The sequence below is a fragment of the Dendrobium catenatum genome, unplaced genomic scaffold, assembly GCF_001605985.2.
Source record: "Dendrobium catenatum unplaced genomic scaffold, ASM160598v2 fragScaff_scaffold_273, whole genome shotgun sequence".
In the NCBI taxonomy this organism is placed as follows: Eukaryota; Viridiplantae; Streptophyta; class Magnoliopsida; order Asparagales; family Orchidaceae; genus Dendrobium; species Dendrobium catenatum.
In genome coordinates, this window is record NW_021318735.1 from 1742113 (window position 1) to 1756614 (window position 14502).

Consider the following 14502-nt stretch of genomic DNA (forward strand, 5'->3'; position numbering starts at 1 on the left):
ACTCTCTCCACCTTCATTAACCACCCCAAAATCAAAAAACACACCACTGATGATCGTCAATTTATTTTCACCAATATTCTGGTTGACATAATAATTCCTTTGACCTGAATTTCAAGACACGCAAAACCAACCTTAAGCAGCAAAGAAGAATCAACCAAAATGGGACTGAATTCAAATTCAAGTCACTGTTCACTGAGAGGCCTTTTTCTACTCTTAGAAAATGACAAATAACACACATCTCACACGGGAAACAGAATATTCAAGTAAAAATCCATTAACACATTGTTTTGGCAGAGCACATATAAACTTATGAAATATAATCAAGCAATGAGACTAATTAAATTAAAAAGATAAAATTGTTCTATTTTACAAGTGCAAAGCATGCTCACCACAGCATGAAGCCATGAACAATTATCATTTAATACTCATACAAGGAAAACTTACAGCAGTACTACAGCTAACCAAAATTGTAACAATATAACCAATATAGAGAAGGAGATGGGCAGATACAAGAGAACAGAACATAAATTTGATTCCAGACTCGTACCAGTACAGAAAAATTTTCTCCATTGCATGGAAATATGCAGAGTCATGGTGGATGAACAATGAAGCTTTACCTCTTGCCTCCAAAAATTTTGCCCAGAAGTACCCATGAAATAGACAGCTAAATACTTGAAAAATCAACTTCACTCCCTACTTTCTCCGAAGTTTATCTCGTCTAACTTTCACAATTTTTCGTGAAGACTTGTCACCACCTCCACTGCCCAAAGAAAAGCTCCCTCCTGGTGCAAAATCCGGGTTAACTCCTGCCTGAAATGGATTTGGATTTTGAAGGTTTTGAGTATTTTGTTGGCTGTTAAATTGGAAGAGAGATGTTCCGCTAGAAGGCGCTGCAGCACCAAACACAAAATTTGTATATGGGGTGCTGTTAGGTTGACCAAAAGTAACAGGCACAGGAGCTTGGTTTGTGTCATCAGCCATGGTGTCCTCAACACTCATCTGGTCATTATTCTGTGATGCAGAACTAAAACCACCGGATGTGCTTCTCATTTCAAAGAGAGGTGTGGCTGTTGCAGCTGACACACTGGCACTAGAAGAAGCAAATGAAAAAGCAGGTCCTGATAAAGAACCAAAACCAAATGAGGAAACACCTGACGCAGTAGATTTAAGTCCAAATGAAAAGCCTGATGGTGAAGAACCAAACTGAGAACTAGAGATGGAAGATGATGAACCTAGAGAACTGCTACCAAACAAACCCGAAGTAGCTGCGGGTGAAAGAGTATTACCATCTTGACTAGAAGAACTAGCACTAGGAGAAAAGGAGAAACCAGAATTTAAAGGACCAGAGCCAGTTGTAAAGGTGAGCCCAGAACTTGAATTTGATGCACTGGCAACAGAGGCAGTAACAGAAGGAAAGGAAAACCCTGAACTTGAACTGGCAGAAGAAGCAGGGGAAAAAGAGAAACCAGAAGTTGAACCAAAAGGTTTTGCACTTTGGTTTGTAATGCCAAATGACACCTGCCCAAATCCTGGTGAAGATGAACTATTCGACCCAAATACTGAAGCTGAAGAGGTACCAAATGCTGACAAGGAAGAGCTGGCCAACCCTAATGTGGCAGATGAAGAAGAGTCCGGTTGAGTTGTTGAACTCTGAGAGAAGAGTGAATTACTACTACCAGATTGGGCTGGCTGAACACCAAAGATTGACCCCCCTATAGCACCAAAATTTGTGCTGGACTTCTCAGAGCTGCTATTAGCAGCATAAACACCTGTGCTATTGGTCTGAACAGAAGCGCTAGTACCAAATAAACCACTACTGTTAGTTGACAATGAAGGTGATGCAGCAAAAGCAGAGCCACCGCTAGATACCCCTGAGAAAATATAAGGCACTACTGATGTAGAATTTGTAGACGTGCTCATGCTTGAAGAAGGCAATGCTTCGACAGAGGGAGTACCTCCTGAGCCAGGAAAGGAGGATAACCCCATTAAATAAGTATTACTGTTTCCTGTACTTAAAAATGATGAGGCAACCAGTGTGGTGGGAGAATTAAATGATCTGAATGGTGATTTGTTAGAAACCTTTTCTTCTGCATCAACAGAGTTTGATTTATCTGATGATAGAGAAACTGAAACAGGTACAGCTGTTGAGTCAGCTCTAAAATTTAAAGTAATGGCAGAGGAAAATGCAGGTAAAGTGGATGAAAGTGGTGGACTGCTTGAACTGGCGGCTGCCAAATTACTGTTTGATGAGAGTAAACTCATTGGCAACCGAGGATTTGAATCTGGTGTAGAAGCTGCTAATAAAGATGGCAATGAAGATGAATGTACTGAGCCATTACTCTGGGTTGAAGTAACTGATGCGCCAAAAGAACTGACTTTAGCACCACCCAATGCTAACATGCCAGTTGAAGCACCTATTCCAGGAAATTTGTGCAGACTTTCTGCTTCATGCTTACCACCACTGAGAAGGCTTGACCTTTCCAACTGAATCTTTCCATCAGGACTACAAACAGAAGAATAACAAATAGATTAATAAATTCTGCAACAAGTTATACAGAAGAACTAAACTTACTGTGATTAGAATTTACATAATTTTTTCTTCAATTAAATAAACATATTTCTAAAAGCTAGTTTGGATTTTTCTTGCTACCCTTTTAAAACTTAGTATGCTCCTAATTCCTGGTACAAATACAACAGTGCACAAAAGGAACAGAGAATATTTGGGAGTTAATCCTAGTTCTTGCAGTTAAAGAAAACCCAGTAGACATACCTATTCACCCCAAATTTTTAGTTTTCATCTCAACTAAACAGAAACCAAAATGCAAATTTATGGTTATCTCAGAGAATATGTTAAGATTTTCTAAAGTGCCAAATATCCAACGAAAAGCTTGATTAAGTGATTCCGAATTAATCAAGCCACATGCATACATGTAGCCTAGAAAATGATAAAAGGTCTACTGTTAACAGTTTCAAGAATTAGTGCTACCTAAGACTATAGTTATCAAGTAAGATTCCAACATATGGTCCATTAAAGTGTTACAGTACCTACAGAATCAGCAGAACCTTCAGAGCAAAAGAAAATCTTAACCAGACACAAGATAAAAGCAAAGAAACAAATTATAGTATGTTTTCTAGCAAAAAAAAAAAGAAAAGAACTTCCATAAGGTGGCTGACCTTTGGTCTGGTTTAGATTCAATAAGGGATTCCTTAGCCACAGAACCAAACATAAATGGAGGAACTACTGTTTGTTCAGTTCGAGTCAGCGGCTTATCATGAGATTGGGAAGGCATAGTTGGAGTGAGAGATGGCGAAGAAAGACCACTGGACTTAGTTGCAACAGGAAATCTAAAACTGTTCTCCTTTTCAGAATTATGAGAAGCGTCATAGGCATCCTTAATTTCTGTAAAGGGTATGGAACTGGAAACGCTCAAACTCTTTGAGGATGGAAATGGCACCTCCAGTGCTGACACGCCAGAAATAGAAGCTTCAGTTTCTGCAAATTTAGACTCTGTTTTAACCACATTCACGATTGATTGAATAGATTGAATAGAAACATCCACTGCTTCTTCTTCTTCATCAAGCTCAAGCAAATCCTTTAAAAAACATGAACAGAAGATTAACCACAAGGTAAATAAGCATTGATCATTCAAAACTTTAAAAAGAGAAATGCAACCATTACATCAAGAAAATGAAAAAAATCAACATATTTCAAACCTCCGGGGCAGTCATTTGGAAAGCTGGCTTCTTTTTTGAAACAACTGTAGCAGGAAAGGTATTGGGGATGTCTGCAGAACAAATACTGGGTTTGGCAACCATTGCAAATTTAACTCCTTGAAAATCCAACTTTGAAGAGCTATCTTCCTGTGCCTTGCCCAGCTTTTCTAATTGAGAACCACCATGTTTTTGTGGATCCTCTGCATTTCTTAAATCCGGAGTACCAAATTTATCCGTACTTAAAAATTTGGAGGTATCAACATTCTCCATGCTTCTAAGCGCTCGTCCATTTAGCATATCATTGGTTAGCTTTGAGGGTGATTCATCCATGCCCATAGGTTTCATAATAGACTTCTTCTCTGGTGGTGTAAATTTATCAAGTTGTTCCAATATTTTTCGACTTGTCTCAATTGAATGCCCTGGAACCGGAGGAACATTATAAGAAAATATTTTATCATTCCTATTTTCATCAATTTGTAAACCTGAGCTGGCATGCTTTAGTTCATTCAGTGAAGAAGGCTGACGAGATGAAGTAGGATCCAAATCCTCTTTATCAAGTTGGAGTAAAGGAAATCCTCTAGAACTACTTGGAGATGCAAACCGTGCATTAGCTGCAGAAATTAGACCAGATTTCTGACGAATCCTACGAATAGGGCCAAAAGATCCATACTCACTATCTAAAATTGAACTACTCCGTTTCAAGGCCTGCTCAAACAAATGAAAAATAAATCCAACGGATTGTCATGAATATATGTACCAAATCAATACTCTAAAGAATCATGCTAAGAAAGTTAACTAAACCATACTGTCAAAAAACAAGCATAATCTGCAACTAAATAGCTACAGGAAATTAGTGAAAAGTATAATTGCATTTGAACATGTAAGTTGGGCATAGAGATGCAATATCACACCTCACACACAAGCATGCACATGCACATATATATGCATATCTAGGCATACAAATAAACACATGAACTGGAAATATGACATTAAACTAAGATTCATTTTAAATGGCAGTCTAATTATGTGGCCACATAGCAGCACACTTTTTTGCATTTTGAGAAGAAATCCATAATGTAACATGAGGCCTATATTAAAGAGCAAACAAGAAATAACAAAAAAAATCCTTTCACCAGATGCAATGTCACTCATGTAATTATAGCAAGCCACTAACCAGGAAGAAGATCAGATTCCAAAGCATCTCAAAAGCTAAGGGTACAAAGATTCCACCAATCAAACATAATTGAAAATAGGATTGTTAACAATCACATATCAAGCCAATTTGAACCCAACTTAAGAAAATTGTGCAGCTGTCACAAGACCAGCTGTTCTTAACCAGATTTGATGGGAGAGGCTGCAGGTCAGTTAATTGCTTTCATTGTGTAAATGCAGGTACATGAATTTAGAAATGAGACACCGAGACTGAGGGTTGAAGAGGAAAACTCTAAAGCTTTTTAACAAGATTGATATGGCACAATGCTATTTAAAACATCAGTTGCCACAAGAACAATTTTACAGACAAAATCAAATAGCTGCAAAGAGGGAAAAATAATTAAATGCCTGCAGCAGATGCAAATGGATGGTCACCAACTCACATTTGCATGGTAACACAATTATGACTATAGTAAGGACTGTCCCAAATGCAACCCAGCTTCCCCTCTAAAGCTAGTGTATAACCGGCTTTTATAGGAATTTAAATGAAAGGGCAAACCATCTTTGCTTTTTTCCGAATACCATGCAATCATCAAGCCATGCTAAAAACAATGAAATTAAATTAACAAGAACAAGAATGATGAAAGAAGGGTAGGCACTACCTGTCGGCCATCAGATTTTGAAGTGCTTCCTGGGGTCCCCTGAGAAGAAGCAGGAGCATTACTAAGAGTTGTATATTTACTCGCCTAGGATAATAAAACAATCGAATATGAAAGTTAACACAAAAAATCATGAAAAATATGCATTACAATCAAAGCTTGACTACAATGGAAAATAAAAACAGCATATAGAAGTTTGAAAACAGACCATCTCATTTATTGCCGGATCGACCTTGAAATAAGGAGAGCGGGACATTTTATACATATCAGATCTTCCACGAGGTTTTGGAGTAGGATAACCTGCACCTGAAAGTTCAGGGGATTCCGAAAAGCGCAAAACAGATCTGGGCATAACTGGCAGGCCATGTGGTTTTGTCGCAGAAGGCCCAGAAAAAGGTGAACTTTTATCTTCCCGAAATCCATGGCTCTGCAAACCAATAGCTGAAGAGGATGCTTTTGGGAGTCTAGAACTCATGTATGCTTTAGCGATTTCTGCAGGAGAAGCAGCCACAGCCTGAGAAATCTGCAATTCACCAACAAAAATGTACTGCATTAACTAAAGAAGGATGCACGGGCAATTATTTGTAGCAAATAATTCATTCTATCTAAAATGTTGTTTAAAATCCTAAGGAGGAAAGTAAACGAATTTTCTACAAGACCGCTCAAAGAGGTAGAGTTACAAATTCAAAGAAAGAAATATAAAAAATAAATGCAAAAAACAAAATAAAAAACAAAAAAAATTTGATAATCCTCCTTATTGCCTGTGAACTTAACTTCATATAATGAGCAATAGCAGAATATTTGGATGATTAAAATCAGAATTGTTGATATGCATTTATGTATGCAGGTAATAATGTTGTTCACAAAAACAAACCAGTCCCAATTCCTTGTTACAATTAGCACAGCATTAAAAAGCATCAGCTTAATAAAAGTAAAGTCAACATGGGCAACTTATATGAGAATGCAATGCAAATAAGCATGGGAACTTGATGACAAAAACAATTGGTGCCAACTAAAAAAACAATTCCAATCATAAAAAACATTATGTTTTTAACCTCTCAAATCACCTGTCAAACCCACTATTTAAAAGTTTGTGCAACTAACTTGCTAAACACATCTAACAGCATTAATTACAAACCCAACTCGGCATAGTTCATCCTGCAACAAAAATCTGAAATGCATTCACAAATAAGAAACCATCAACCCATAAACTTAAAAAGTTCAAGGTGCGTAGCGTTTTACTTGGACAGTGAAAGGAATGGATAGATTCATACTTCACTGTTTTCATAAAATAGCACATGAATCCATAGAATAGTTGGACCAGGTAATAACCAGCAAACACAAATAAGATGCATATCTACACTTCTTAATACACACTAGTGTGCACAAATGCATACAAAGGGCTAAACGAATAAACCCCATACTCATTTCAGCATGTACAAATTCCATCTGTGCACAGAAACCAGAATACTTGCAAAATCGGGGAACATCAACACCCAGTCACCTTGTGTACAGAAATAAATGAAAAAGAATAGAAACGGGAAATAAATGCAATCATTCAAGCATTCGCATCCTCGATCAGGGATATTAATCAATAAGGCATGTTACAATATATGTTGAATGAAACCTAATTATTCCAAGAAATAGATGATACCCCTTTAAAGAATGGAGTATTAAGGTCATGATGCCTTGAAATTTGAGAAAAGGATAGCTTGATTTATGATGGATAAAGATTTAGTATTTCACGATAACCAAAAAAATGCCGCAATCATGAGCATAATTGCAACAAAAGGCAAGCATCTTACATTTAAAGGACTCTCTGATATTGATAAATTTCTATTAAAGCTGGAATTTCCGACACCAATTCTATTGTCCGAAACAAGGACTTTCTCATTATAATTTTCTGATTCTTGTCCGGTTGGCTCCATAGCTCTTGAACATATTAATCCTGTCAGATAATCAACCTGAGCCCTGTTGAAAAAGTAGCTTTCAAAGGATTATTTAAGATGAAATAAAAGGCAAATACAGTAGAAGAAATGTAAATTTCAAACATGCACATGAATAATTGCAACAGGGTCTAAAGCAGTTTGACTTTAAAATGCATGCTTGTTAAGAGTTCCATTATTTCAGACAAAAAAATAAAGTACCTGAATAGCAACATGTTTTAACTTCCCAAGAAAAAAGGAAGGAAACTAATTTGGAGAAATTTAGTACAGTAATAAATTTGGAAGAAAATTCAAGAAACTGGGAAAACAAAAAAAAAAACTAAAATGATACTCAAATAGCTAGCATAACAGACTAAAATTACCGGTTTTCAATCAGAGTGAGTATTATGAAACATGATATCTAAGGAGGTTCACAGAAGACTTAGCAACACATACCTCGTATATTTATTTTGTTTCAGTAGTTGCTCAATCTCAGAAATTCCATGAGTCTCAAGATTCTTTGTTGGGTTGTGAGCATCAACTGCTTCTTGGATCTGGGATTCACTCGGAGGCTGCACCATGAAAGTTTGGTGGCAAATAAGGAATTTTAAAGAAATGAGAATTTTCTCTCAAAAAATTACATTCAATTGTAAAATTGAAAGGGAAAATTTCCAAAAGAGTCCACTATTTGTATCCCAATTTCTCCAATTTAATTTCATCATAAAAAATTGATCAAATAATCCCTCCGATAATAAACTAAGATCCATTTTGTATCCCAATTCCCATCAATTTCTATCCAAGAAAGTACTTAAGATCAATTCTATATAATTGATAGAATAAATTGGAGAAATGTGATACTCTAGAATTATTGATTTTTGTCAGGACAATGCCAGAGCATGGCATAAATTTAATTGAACTCAAATCACTGTTCATAATTTGCGATTGGTTTTCAATTCAGAACCAGCTCTAAGCCATTCACATTAAGGCCAGCACAGCAACAATGAAGCTCTAAAATTTAGGCAAAAAGTGCTGAAAAACACGATTGGGGGATCGGAGAGGTTCACCTAGGCCCTTTGGAAAAAGGGAGTATGGGCTGAAAGCCAAGTTTTATACACATGAACTTATGATGTCCAGCCATGTAGTGAAAAAAATTAGTCTCAATAAAAGACTTTCAGATGTCAGAGAAAATAACATATCATGGTTCAGATTATACTAAAAGATCTTTACGTAAAATTGCCCAGCCAACTCTTTCATTCACATAATTTTCAGGTGACTCGGATATTGCTTGGATTGGTTCAGGTTTGGATGACAGCACTTATTTAACAAATAAATTTGGTTGGTGTTGGCAACGAACAGTAAATGTCATTTTAAGGCCAAACCCAAATTCCACCAAGTGACATGACTAGCCAACTTGGATTCTAAACTCCTTTAAAAAGATAGGATAAGCATATATAATTAACACAGAACATGACAACCATTCCAAAGTGCATCAAATAGTTCTAATGATTACAGAGTGACATGCTATAAAAGAATGGTAAAATACAAAACATAGCACAAGGAATATCTAAACATTTTTTACCTAAGCACAACAACATAAATTTCCAAGTGGAATGCAAGAAAGAAATTATTCAAATGAACTCACCATGTAAACTCAAACAAGTAAATCAAAAAATGTTAAATAAGTAAATAGTAGTGGCAGTATGAACATGAAAAAGTGCATGTCAACTACTTACAACATCAACTGGGTCAGGCACATACGGTCTAACTTGGCAGTTTTGCTCTGGGCCTACAATGCATAAATCAATAAGATGAGATTCAAGAAATACAAGTATTAGTATATAATTAAAAAATAAGTATTCAATTGATTCTAACTTCCTATTATGTCAAATGCAATATCTAACTTCACAAATATGAAACAAAAGCAGCCCTTGTGCGTAGTGGATACATTGCATATCCTATACATACATTCATGTATCCCAATAAATTGTTTACAATAGACTTCAATGCATCATAATAAATTACTACATATATGCATTTATTAGTACAAATAGCATTTTTCACTTCATTTGTTCAATGCTTGTAAATGTAAGAAAATTTATATCTAAATGAATGATTATTTTCATCAGTCAAATTTAATTATAAAATTTTGGTAAATTTAAAAATATGATAGCTTATTATTCAATTTATTTTGTATTTTATAATGCATACAAAACAATATATCTAAAAAATATTATCATAGTTAAAAAAGCATAGTGGTCTTCATACTGGCATCATACATGTAATTCATTTTTTGTAACAATGACATATTTTAGTATTATAGACTCATCATTCTCATAATAAAGGCGCAAAAAATTATATATCATTTTCTATTAAATTTAAAAGGAAACTATTTTTTTATTTCTTATATTGTTTTTTAAAAGTAAAGCAATTAAATTTATTAATTTTGAGCTATAAATTGATATCGCAACAAAATCAAAACAATCAAAAAATTCAAAACCACCAAAATTAACAACACTAGAACTTAAAAAAAAAAGATCAAAATCATAACACAAACCAACTTTAAGATACTTGGTTTAGAGGTGATAAAAAAAATAACAGTATAGCATCGCCAAAAATTTATACATTAGCAAACTTTTGTTTATTGTGAGCTATATAAGGAAATAAAGTTTTATTTTCAAAAGATGCTACATAAATAAGCTATGGAGGAAGCAGTGATAGTAAGTCTTCTATAATGAATGACAAAACTCAAACTAGAACATATATGAAAGGTGCATTTATGTTAGCCATGTGTTGATATAGAAATAGATCTGATATATGAAGTTGCATAACTTAGACAAATACACTACTTGGCGCTACATATGTTGGAGGTCAAACAGCTTCTTCTCTCACAAAGTTTAGGCTACTTATGAAAAACCTAACTCATGACAGTGCGACTTCCTTATGGGCATATCTAGTTTAGTATTTACTGAACATTCTTAATAATAAGTTGTCAATGTTGGTTATAAATGGGTTAGCTTTGTCCCATCCATACAAGCCAACGGCGCAAAATAGTGCATGCAATGGTGCATGGCGTTAGACCCGACACTATTTGTATGGTGCGGTGCAAATGTTCAAATTGTGCACGCTATCTCCCACATACATGAGTAATAGCTCATCGCACAAAAATCGCATATCACATGCTATTTTATTTTTAATGGTTTAAAATTTAAAACAGATATTTATTTTTATATTTATGAATTTATCATATATTTTGCTAATTAATAGTTCCCTAATAATGCCTTAGAAACTGAATCAGCACGCACGCTCATGATCAAAGCTCAAGAAGGCAATCTAGGTGGGGCTTCATAATATTGCGAATGCGATCCAAGCTTGGCTTCAACAATCTCAAGAAAGCAATCAAGTCTCTATTTCAACGATTGCGTATCATCTCCGTCTTGCAGCGAATTGAAGCCAAAGAGAGGTGGATCCTTGCGACTTCGAAGATCTTGGGGACACGATCCAACATAGCTTCATGGCAGATTCAACAAAACTTGTAGTCATGCAAGAAGAAACAATGCCCATCCAAGCAAGTATTCCCTTATGGTACGAACAAAATTTTCTGACTCTGGAAGTAATTGCAAGAGACTACATGCATGTTTATAAACATAAGTCCCTCTGCCACATCCAAGACAATCCTCTTCACTTGCAACAAAATTTTTCTACCCACAATTCAACGACTATAACAACAACATCAAGCCTTTATCCCACTACGTGGGGTCGGCTACATGAATCTTTTTTCTCCATTGTGTCCTATTAAAAGTCAAATTCTCGTTTAAATCTAATAAAAAAGGTCATTCCTAATATTTTCTAACCAAGTCTTTTTAGGTCTACCCCTACCTTTCTTAACAAGAACATCCTCTTGCAAATGTCTAGTGAGAACATCCACGACTAAAGCAAAAAGATATGGGCTTAAGGCTGATCCTAGATGTAACCCAATCGAAATAGGGAAATACTTGGTCAAACCACCTTGTGTTTGAACCCACAATTCAACGACTCAATTGACAAAATTATTTTGATTGTTGAAAATGGTTATTATTTTAAGTGATTAAGGTATTGTTTACTTAAACATAATTTTCACTTTGGTTGTTTATATTATCATGATGGTTTAGCTGTCAATTTAATAATATTTTTAAGTGATATATATTTTTATTTATACTTATTTAACATTATGTGTCATGTTTAAAATGACATTGATCTCACTGTGCACTACACGCTATGGTTCCATGAACTTTGAGTCATGGTGCATCATTCGTCGTTCACAAATATGATCCCATAAGAATATTTCCTAAAGGCTCACACATCACTAACACCACATTATTAACGTCTGAATTTCTGTAACTGCAAGGAAACTCCATAGTAGAAGGGCACAAATTGGCTGGTTTTAGCCACACGTACGAAAATGTAAATGGAACTACAAATCATTTCAACTAGCTTAAGGGAAAAATAATCAATCAAAAGAAGCCGCTAAAGCAATCACTAGAGTGAATCTCAACCTTGCATAAACATAGAGATCCTCCAACATCAAGGAAATTATTCAGATTCATCAATGCGTACAATAGATGCACATAGAATCTAGACTCCTAGAGTTAGCAGCTTAAAGATAGCATTTTAGTGACCAATGTCAACGGACAAACACATATTAACAGAATATCATTTAAGGTACCTAAAGATTTCAGATATCAAATCAGTTTTCATATTCCCACCCGTTTTTGATTCATCTTATTACACGAATTATAGTTGTCCTAGGCAAGCAGAGTAGATGTCAATGTAGCAAACATGTTTTTAAAACACGAATAACCAAATGAACATAACATTTAAAAATATTAGTCCAAGTTAAAGATAACTAGAGCTTGGCAATCTAACCTTCAGCTTCCGGCAAGCCCCTCAGCCCCTTACGGAATACAGATGAAAAGATCCTGGAGGCGCTCCCGGTAATGAACCGCGACGCAGGATCAACGAGCTTCGAGAGCCATCCACTTCCGCTAGCAGCCGGAGTTGCTAAACCACGTAGCCCGCGCACCGCCGATGGCGGCCGATCATAAGGCGATGGTCGCCGGGCCGGCTGCCGCCGAAACTTACCCCCCGTACCGCCTTCGTACGCCGGCAACTCCATCAATGGAGCCGATCTACCCGATGAGAAAAGAGATGGCGATGTAGAGAAAGAAAATATGGAGAACGAAAAGATGAAACAGGGAAAGAAAGCGGAAGAAAACCCTAGATTTCGGGATGACTTGGAAAGGGAAGAAACGACCTATGCGGATGCGGTTAGGTCTCACCACAAGCGCCGTCATCCTTTTATGTGTATTGTAGGCGTTTTTGCGGGACTAAATATGAGACCAACCAAAGAACTTCGCTTTGTGTTCATTCATGTATTTACCACGTGGCATGAAGATATTGTTTGGGTGTTAAGCGGGCTAAAATTTTGGTATTTAAATATATGTATATTTTGGAGTATTTATGGAAAGAGTTCCGTCGGAGTTGGTGCATGGATCTGATGGCCGATATACCGCCACGAATAGCCAATCCATGGAGGAGGGATGTGTAAAACTATAATTATTTTTTAATTTTAAGGTAGCTGAAAAATTAGAACATGATTTTGGGAAGCGGCGCTTCGAGGGTCAAATTGTAAATATTTGAAAGTTTAATTCTTTTGGTAAAATTTTGAGTGGGTGTTCATATTTTTTGTCATATTGAGCATAGTATAAATTTTAGTTGATTATTAATGTTTTAAATTAATTTAAAAATAATCAAATAATGATAAGCATTAATCTAATTAAATTTTGATATAAATATTATAATCCAATTTCATTTTATTTTTCTAATTTATATTGGCAGATAGGATGCAGAATAATTTGGTTTCAAGCAAACTCATTAGTGGCTCAAAACAATTAGCAAAGCATAAATGTGGATAGAAATCAACTCAAAATAAAATTGGATTGAATTCGAACAAACTCAATTTAATTTCGAGTTAGCTCAATTTGTTTTTGAGATGGCTCAAAATCCTATTGGGATCGTTTATTGCAAGAGCACAAAGAAAGAAACAAATAATAACACCTTATATAAAGATTTTAAGAGCCGAGATACACCCCATGCCAATAGTGATGCAAGATTGAAGAGACAGAGCAAATTCAAAAATATATGCATGTACATTGAGGCAAGTAACCAATTTCAAAGAAAAAGCATAGATAGGAAGAGATTTGAATTAAACCTTGCTATGGTTTATATTCTTGATAGTTGATAGACAACTAGGAGAAGAGGTGAGTATAGGAGGAACATTAAAACTTAGAAGGAAAAGGAATATTCTTGCAGATCAGAATGTCACAGTGAGGAAGAGACAAAAAGAAGAGGGGTTCATCTTCAGGCTCTAACTTTTCCAAAATGCAAGATTAAAGCGGTGTTGATGCAAAAAAATATTTATTTGGGCATGATAGATTTAGTCCAAGATTATAAATGGGTAGAAGAGAAGCTTATACATTCTATTTTGATCAAATGGTCAATATCAATATCTTGAAGGGCCACTTTGAAATTAAAAGAGTTACAAAGATGGATCTCATCTTTTGGTAGATAATAATGACTTCCATCAAATGTTCCTATCAATAATTGAAATATTATGCTTAAATTGTTCAAATAAAGTAATCATTTGATAATATTCTAATACAATAGGAAAATCAATGTTTATTTGATTTATTGAACTTTGAAACTATAACCTCTTCAATTTGGATTAAATTTGAAGCTTCTATTATAGAGGCTAAATGATGTATTATAATGTCTTATATTTACATTTGTGAGAGGTTTCTTGTTTATTAAGTGAAATTTAAGTCGATGTTTAAGACTAAGTTCACATTATTAAAATTCTAAAATTGATATTTTGTTTGTATTAATTCAAGACCAACTTTTGTACATACAAACTATTCAATTTATTTTATCAACTCCAATCTAACTTTTGAGTTTGATCTCAGATTATTGAAGACCCTGCAAGTCATTTATATGAATTCAAGAATAGTGTCAATATA

The 14502-nt window shown here is 35.2% G+C and overlaps 1 protein-coding gene across 2 annotated transcripts; it reads right to left on the reverse strand.

Moving 5' to 3' along the window:
- Nucleotides 1-310: 310 nt before the first annotated feature.
- On the reverse strand, nt 311-12766 carry LOC110106764 (nuclear pore complex protein NUP1). Of its 2 annotated transcripts, none has more exons than XM_020836777.2 (9): nt 12353-12766; nt 9184-9236; nt 7907-8022; nt 7331-7496; nt 5734-6048; nt 5529-5567; nt 3715-4419; nt 3175-3593; nt 311-2503 (listed from the first exon to the last, which is right to left on the reverse strand). In XM_020836777.2, exons 1-9 carry the CDS (start codon nt 12600-12602, stop codon nt 694-696), a joined length of 3873 nt encoding a protein of 1290 aa, XP_020692436.1. In that variant the 5' UTR covers nt 12603-12766; the 3' UTR covers nt 311-693. The 2 variants fall into 2 exon arrangements, with proteins under 2 accessions (XP_020692436.1, XP_020692428.1); XM_020836769.2 differs by having other exon boundaries at nt 5529-5612.
- Nucleotides 12767-14502: the final 1736 nt, after the last annotated feature.